Source organism: Mus caroli, chromosome 10 (assembly GCF_900094665.2).
Source record: "Mus caroli chromosome 10, CAROLI_EIJ_v1.1, whole genome shotgun sequence".
Classification (NCBI taxonomy): Eukaryota; Metazoa; Chordata; class Mammalia; order Rodentia; family Muridae; genus Mus; species Mus caroli.
The window spans coordinates 120,870,892-120,878,635 of record NC_034579.1 but is presented as its reverse complement, the minus strand read 5'-3'; the positions used below and the strand labels follow the sequence as shown (position 1 = coordinate 120,878,635).

General features: G+C 50.5%; 1 protein-coding gene and 1 long non-coding RNA gene across 2 annotated transcripts in view; one reads left to right on the top strand and one right to left on the bottom strand.

The window, feature by feature from the left end:
- Positions 1 to 6,455, top strand: part of Esyt1 (extended synaptotagmin 1) — a 15,785-nt gene extending 9,330 nt beyond the window's left edge. The window contains exons 19-31 of the mRNA XM_021174813.1: positions 179 to 261; positions 356 to 404; positions 489 to 578; positions 695 to 790; positions 977 to 1,048; positions 1,141 to 1,227; positions 4,267 to 4,404; positions 4,514 to 4,674; positions 4,762 to 4,860; positions 4,943 to 5,074; positions 5,158 to 5,263; positions 5,659 to 5,708; positions 6,040 to 6,455. Of these exons, the coding sequence (XP_021030472.1) occupies positions 179 to 261; positions 356 to 404; positions 489 to 578; positions 695 to 790; positions 977 to 1,048; positions 1,141 to 1,227; positions 4,267 to 4,404; positions 4,514 to 4,674; positions 4,762 to 4,860; positions 4,943 to 5,074; positions 5,158 to 5,263; positions 5,659 to 5,708; positions 6,040 to 6,079 (1,203 nt within the window). The 3' untranslated portion in view covers positions 6,080 to 6,455. The remainder of the gene's footprint in view (positions 1 to 178; positions 262 to 355; positions 405 to 488; positions 579 to 694; positions 791 to 976; positions 1,049 to 1,140; positions 1,228 to 4,266; positions 4,405 to 4,513; positions 4,675 to 4,761; positions 4,861 to 4,942; positions 5,075 to 5,157; positions 5,264 to 5,658; positions 5,709 to 6,039) is intronic.
- LOC110303651 overlaps positions 3,458 to 7,744 on the bottom strand; it is a 14,747-nt gene continuing 10,460 nt past the window's right edge. Inside the window, exon 3 of the long non-coding RNA XR_003837749.1 lies at positions 3,458 to 3,618. This is a non-coding gene — a long non-coding RNA (uncharacterized LOC110303651). The remainder of the gene's footprint in view (positions 3,619 to 7,744) is intronic.

The following is a 7,744-nucleotide window of genomic DNA, read 5'->3' as shown; positions in this document are numbered from 1 at the left end:
TGATGGAGGTGTGGTTATCTGATGGGGGGTGTGGTCATCTGATGGAGGTGTGGTTATCTGATGGGGGGTGTGGTCATCTGATGGAGGTGTGGCTACCTGATGGGGGGTGTGGTCAGCGGAGGGGGGGTGAGTAGTCTTTTGGAGAGGAAAAGGAGAGACTTCCCTTTTCTCCCACTAGGTGATTGTCACATCAATCCCTGGCCAAGAGCTTGAGATTGAGGTCTTTGATAAGGACTTGGACAAGGATGACTTTTTGGGCAGGTAAGACGATAGGAAGCAGTTCAGGCAGAAGGATAGGCTGTACCCCATAGGCCACGGTATCAACTGTCAGTCTCGCCTTTATTCTCCACCGCAGGTATAAAGTGAGTCTCACCACAGTGCTCAACAGTGGCTTTCTTGATGAGGTGAGCATGCGCTGAGAGCCAGTGTCCCCTGATCTTGACCCGAGCCTCATTTTCATCCTCAACCTTTCCCACCTGTATCCACAGTGGCTGACCCTGGAGGATGTCCCATCCGGGCGCCTGCACTTGCGTCTGGAGCGTCTGACCCCTAGACCGACTGCTGCTGAGTTAGAGGAGGTGAGAGAGAAGAGCAGGACTGGGCAGGGTGCACCCTCTGTCAGCGTCCACCAAAGCGCGTCTCGGGTCCCAAGGGTGTCAGTCCGGTCCACAGCCCGCCCACTGTATGTTCCCAGGTGCTGCAGGTGAACAGCCTGATCCAGACTCAGAAGAGTTCAGAGCTGGCAGCAGCCCTGCTGTCCGTCTACCTGGAGCGGGCAGAAGATCTGCCGGTAAGAGCCAGCAGCTCTACATGCCCCGCCCCGTAGGTTCCTGGCCGGGTTGGTGTTCCGGTGAGATTATCTGAAGCTATGAGGGTGGGGGCTGTCACGTGAAAATGGAGATGTGGTTCTGTGGCTTTAATGTGCAAGGTCAGGGGCTAGGTCTAAATTAAAGAGCAACTGATATTCTCCTCCCAGCTCCGAAAAGGAACCAAGCCTCCCAGCCCTTACGCTACTATCACCGTGGGAGAGACTTCCCATAAAACCAAGGTAGGAGGAGATGCTCCGCTGCTAAGGACAGGAGGGAGAAGACTGCAAGATCCTGTACCCGCCAGTCATCCTAACCCCTCCGTCTCCAACAGACTGTCTCCCAATCTTCGGCCCCTGTCTGGGAGGAGAGTGCCTCTTTTCTCATCAGGAAGCCACACGCTGAGAGCCTGGAGCTTCAGGTACTGTGAATTCCCACCAGGCACAGGGTGGCCAGGAAGGAAAGCTCCTGGTGGCAAACACCTGTGATCACAGCTCGTGGGAATCTGGGCTAGTAAGACCCTGTTTCAAAAAACACCACAAACAAAAGGGAAGTGTCTTAGTTAGAATTTTACTTCTGTGAACAGACACCATGACCAAGGCAAGTCTTAGAAAAGACAACATTTAATTGGGGCTGGCTTACAGGTTCAGAGATTCAGTCTATTATCAAAGTGGGAGCATGGCAGCATCCAGGCTTGAGTCAGTGTCATGGGAGGACACGTCTAGAAGAATAGGTGAGGGTAAAGGCAGAAGTGAGGAGAGAAGAGGAGGGGTCCTACCAGACCAGGGAGGTGGGGTGGTGAGAGACGCATCCTTGGAAGGCTTTGGAACTTAAGGGCAAAGAGGCCCTAAGCAACAAGACTAGAAAGGTCAGTGGTGGATCTCAGCGGGCAGCTTACAAATACACCTGCACTACAGCCCTTGAATGCATCTTCTCATAACACATAAAACAAGACCAGAATTTTAAATTTTTATTTACTTATTTATTTTGGTTTTTTTGAGACAGGGTTTCTCTGTGTAATAAGCCCTGGCTGTCTTGGACTTGCTTTGTAGACCAGTCTGGCCTGGAACTCAGAGATCCTTCTGAGTGCTGGGATTAACATACCAGGTGCAAACCCCACAGTTTTAAATAAAGCAGCAATGCCTTCCAGGATGAGGAAAAAAATAAAGATAAATTATAGAGAGGCTCATAATAGGGACTTCTTAGTACCATGCTAAGATTTTGGGTTTGGGATGGGATGTAGCTCTGCTCAAGACCCTAAATTCAATTCCCCCCAAAAAGAATTTTGGCTAGGTATGTATAGGAATCACAGGTGTTTGCCTGTGCTTCTGGCACTGGGGAGATGGAAGCAGGAAGCAGAAGTTCTGGGTTCACTGTGTAATGGCTTCAAGACCAGCCTAGCTCTATGAGACCCTGTCTCGAAAGGAATTTGTATTTTCTGCTAAAATGTGAGTGAATGTTTCAGACCTGAGTTAGGAGGATTGTGGCCAACCAGGATGGTAGGAGGAGCAGGCAGACCTAAGGGACTAGCTGGCCAGGGTGTGGTGGCACAGGCTTGTAGTCCTGTCATAATCCTGGCCCTAAGACTGAGCTCATCCAGGGCTACATAATGAGACCCCATCTCAAGCAGATGAGGAGGGAGGCCTCAGAGTAATTAAAGTAAGATATCATTACCCAGGCCTGCTAGGATTTTCTGGGGGTTTATTGTTACTGTGTGTACACACATGTGTGAATGCAGGTATGTATGTGTCAGGGAGTGCATGTGGAGGTCAGACAACCGTGGATGTCATTACTTGACTGCTGCCTTAGTTTAGACAGGGTCTCTCTGTTGTTTTTGCTCTAGGTTGACTGAAGCTGGCTGGTCAGGCTTCCAGGGTTCCTCTCCCTATAGTATAGGCACTTGTGTTGGTTTGTGGGGCGTGAACTCGGGTCTTCACGCTCCTGCTGCAAATGCTCTTACGCACTGGGTCATCTCCTAAAAAACAATTCTCATATAACCGGGCTGGTCTAGAGCTCAGAGAGAACCATCTTGCCTGTCTCCCCGGTGCTGGAATCAAAGGTGTGTGCTACCAAGCCTGGCTCTTTGTTTTGATTTGTTTTTCCCTGTTAAAAAGTGCATCTAAACAACAACAAGAACTTCCTGGCATCTTTGTTGTTGAAGACTTTTTGAGACAGTGGCTTAGACTGCACCCTGGACCTCCTAAATGCTGGAATTACAGGCATGCTTCACCCACCTGCTGTTCTTGTTTGAGAGAGGAAGGGAAGAACAAAGAACAGTCTTTGAATTTGAAGTCTTTGGTGTTAACAGCTTTCCCCCTTGTGGAAACTTGTGGGCTACAGCTCACTTGTAACAACTCAGACACTGGAAGGATCCTTTAGAGGACCTTAGAGAGAAGGTTGCAGGAAACAAGTTTCAAAAGGCAAAAAATTAGACTATTAGAAATTACTAGGCTGGGTGTGTGGTGGTGCATGCCATAAATCCCAGTACTCAGGAGGCAGAGGCAGGTGGATCTATGTGGGTTCAAGAAGTCCAGGACAGCCAGGGCTACACAGAGAAACCCTGTCTCAAAACAAAAACAAAACACAAAAAATTAAAGTTAGGAAATACAAAATAGAAATGCAAGCATGTTTAGCTATATTTAAGATTTTAATTATGCGTATGGGTGATTTGTCTTCATGTGTGTTTGTGTACCATGTGCATACCTGATGCCTAGGGAAACCAGAAGAGGTTGACAGTTGTGGTAATCAAATTCAGGTCCTCTCAAACAGCAGCCAGGACTCCGCAGCTGGGCCCTCTCTCTACCGTTCACATCTGCAGCAGGAAGGTTTTAAATGTTACACGCGGGATGTAGAAATGAGAGCATGATAGGCTGGGAACTTTCTGAGCCAGGGAGTCATGGAGCTCAAGCTGGCCTCAAACTCAGTATGCAGCTGAGGGCGACCCTCCTGTTTCTGCCTCCGAAGTTCCAGGACGACAGACTTGCACCAGCACACCCGGTCTGATGTGGAGCTGGGGCCTCTCCACCCAGAGCTGCAAGCATGCTACTGAATGAGCTGCACCCCTGGCCCTATGCTATTATTTAATTTTTCTTACTGAGACTGTGTAGCCCTGGCTGTCCTGGAACTCACCATGCAGACCAGGCTGGCCTCAAACTCAGAGATCCGCCTGCTTCTCCCTCCCAAGTGCTGGGGTGTGTGCCACTGCCTGGCCGTGCCTGGCAATTTACCTTTAGTTCCTGCCATTCTTTTTTCCATTCTGCTGGTTCTACTGGTAAGTCTGTCAAAGCTTATGGAGTAGAAAGTAGAGACTATTTTAATTGAAATAGAAGGTAGGCAGGGGGCTCTATGGCACATACCTGTAATCCTAGCACTGGAGAGGCTGAGGTAGGAACTTTCACCAAAACCACCGGAGCCTTTGAATGCCAAGCTTCGATACTTTATCACTGCATTTGCCCCACAGGTTCGGGGTGAAGGGACCGGCACCCTGGGCTCCGTATCCCTGCCTCTCTCCGAGCTCCTCCAGGAGGACCAGCTCTGCCTGGACCACTGGTTTGCACTCAGTGGTCAGGGCCAGGTGCTGATGAGAGCGCAGCTTGGGGTGAGTACCAGGGCAGGAAGGCTCGGGCTCCAAGAGGGTGGGAGATGTCAGGAGCAGCCCTCGGGCACTGGGAACCATGCTGCCCGGCTCAAACCTCTCCTGCTCCCAGATCCTGGTATCCCAGCACTCGGGAGTGGAAGCCCACAGCCACAGCTACAGCCACAGTCACAGCTCCTCCTCCCTCAATGACGAACCTGAGGCTTTAGGGGGACCCACTCACCCCGCCTCCCCGGTCCTAGAGGTCAGGCATCGCCTAACACATGGTGACAGGTAAGGGGCTGGGAGGTGATGTGCAGGCAGGAGGACGGAGATGAGTCATGGGGTTTTCTTAGATGTTTGGTCTCCCTCTTCCTACAGTCCCTCTGAGGCTCCTGTTGGGCCCCTGGGCCAGGTGAAGCTGACAGTGTGGTACCACAGTGATGAACAAAAGCTGATCAGCATTATTCACAGCTGCCGGTGAGACCCTGGCCACCTGTCCTCTATGGTCCCCTCCATCCTTTGCCTTGAATGCTCCAATGCCCACATCCTTCTGTTGCAGGGCCCTTCGACAAAATGGACGTGATCTCCCAGACCCCTATGTGTCAGTGTTGCTGCTCCCAGACAAGAACCGAAGCACCAAGAGGAAGACCCCACAGAAGAAGAGGACCCTCAATCCTGAGTTCAATGAGCGGTCAGTAAATGGGCGTGGGGTGGTGGGAGTCGGGGGAAGGCTTCCGGTGGGATCCTGGCTCTAAGATCTAGTGCTTTCCCCAGGTTTGAGTGGGATTTGCCCCTGGATGGGACTCTCAGGCGGAAGCTCGATGTCTCTGTGAAGTCAAACTCCTCCTTCATGTCACGAGAGCGTGAGCTTCTGGGGAAGGTGAGAAGGCTAGGACTAAAGCTGCTGGTGCCATCTGGGGCGTGACCATATCCTCACACAGTGGTTCACCTGGGGCGTGACCGTAACCTCCCACAGTGGTTTGAAATGATAAAAGTATGTTGATAAGACAGGTCCTTTGAAAATACCAAAATGGGCTGGTGAGGTGGGTCAGTGGTTAAGAGCACTGACTGCTCTTCTAAAGGTCCTGAGTTCAAATTCCAGCAACCTCGTGGTGGCTCACAACCAACGTAGCGAGATCTGATGCCCTCTTCTGGAGTGTCTGAAGACAGCTACAGTGTACTTACATATAATAAATAAATAAATCTTTTAAAAGAAAGGAAGAAAGAAAGAAAGTACCAAAATGACATCTTGCCCCCTGTCACCCTCCAAACCAGGTGCAGCTGGATCTAGCAGAAATAGACCTTTCCCAGGGTGCAGCCCAGTGGTGAGTGTCTTCACAGGAGTGGGTGGGACTGGCTATGCACACTGGAGAAATAAACCCTAGTCTTGGGACATAGTGAAAGTGAGAACCTCAGGTTCCCTCAAGCACGCCCTTGGCTCATCTTTCATGTAGGAGAGAACACAGTTTGGGCGTGGTGGCTTATGGCTTTAGTTTGAGACTGCAGGAAGCTGGAGAATTGAGAGTTCAAGATCAGCCTGGGCTCGCTCTATAGCAAGCTCTCAGCCAGCCTGGGATGCAGACAGAATCTCAGAAAACAAAACCAATGTAAGAGGAGTCTTAATTCTGTCTGAACTCTGTGTCCTTACTTCCCTAGGTATGACCTGATGGATGACAGAGATAAGGGTGGTTCCTAGGAGCTGAGGACTGACAGCCTGGCACTGCTCCGTCTTCTTGCCTCGCCTCCTGCCCCAGTGTGATGAGCCTCCACAGCGCGGCTCCAGGGCTGAGCCTGTGCCCTTTTGCCTTCTGGGCCCGTATATGGGTCTTTGCCTGACCAAAGAGGATCACATGTTACTCCTTTCTGCACGGCCTTTATCCTGCGGGCTCCCAGGGCAGGGACCTGAGCTGGCTATTTCCTGTTCTGCCTGTTACCTCCTCCTCCTTCCCACTCCTCAGGGCCTCACGCACCTGTGCCTGGCCACTGGCAGCATTAGCAGTGGCATTCGCTCATGCCAAATACAGCTTTTGGAAAGCTTTTTTTATGTAATAAAAAATATACAGAAAACAGTGCTTCATGAACTTGCATGTCATGCTGGCATAGGGGCCACGCTAATCTCTACCTTGCTCTAAGTTAGTCTGTATGTTGCTGAATGGTGTGTTAGGTTTTCTATGCCTGCATGGTCATCTTCCCAGCCATCAGGGAGAATAAACAGAGGGGTGTGAAGGTCAGACTGGGTCTCTCGGACTGCCTGTACAAGATGACCAGCAACTGGGCCCCGTGTCCAGCTCCTCCCCTCCCGCCTTGCTCAATCCACGCTTGGAAATATATGTGCTATGGTGGCTGCGTCAGTCTGGTACACTGTGTGAGCTGGGAACTCTTGGATGCTATAGAAGCCTCCAAGTTGTTAGAAATTGGTCTTGGGGCTGGAGTGGTGGCTCAGTGGTTTAAGAGCACAAGCTGCTCTTCTGGGGGTCCTGAGTTCAATTCCCAGCAACCACATGTTGGCTTGTGTGTGTCTGAAGACAGTGACAGTGTACTCATACATAAATTAAATCTTAAAGAAATTGGTTTTAATGCCCCAAGCATGGTAATATGCAGATGGACAGAAAGGACTCCAGACAGCGGGGCTGGTTTTCTGACCAAGTGCCTAGGTTATAAACTCACTGTCTAGAACTAATCTGACTGTCACCCATGTCAGACCACTGCATCTACTAAACATTAGATTCAAACCAGCTGTGGGCTTTTCCCTTGAAGGCTGGACTCCAACCTATCCATCAATATTTTCTCTAACTGTCAAAAAAGCCTTCATTCAATTGGAGAAGATCAGTTTACCCAATGGTGAGAACCTAGGAGACTGGTCACCACTGAGCATGGGAAAGGCTCTTCTGTGGAGTAGCTGATGTCGGGAGACTGGTCTCCAGACACAATGAGGAAGCCTTACTCATACAGCCTGTCTACTGACCACTCCCATCTGCCGTTCATAAACGGAGAAGGCCCACCACAGCCCAAGCTCACACTGTCAAGGACTGCGGCTGCATCCAAAATGGCTTCAGGGCCATCTGAGAGCTGAGGAGTATTTCACGTCCATCTGAGTCTACCCGCCTTGCAGGAGAATCGTCTCACTCATGTGACAGGGTTTCATGTAGCACAGGCTGGCCTTTTTAAAATCTCCATGTGTAGCGCAGGCTGGCCGCCTTTAATTCCAAATGTAGTTAGGATGACCACAGGTTTGTGGTACTACAGCTGGCTTGTTTTGGTCTTTAATACAGAGCCACACATTGTAGCCCAGGCTAGCCTCAAGTTAAAGTCAATCCTGCTGCAGCTTCCTTTTGGAGAGCTGAAATTATAAGCAAGAGTC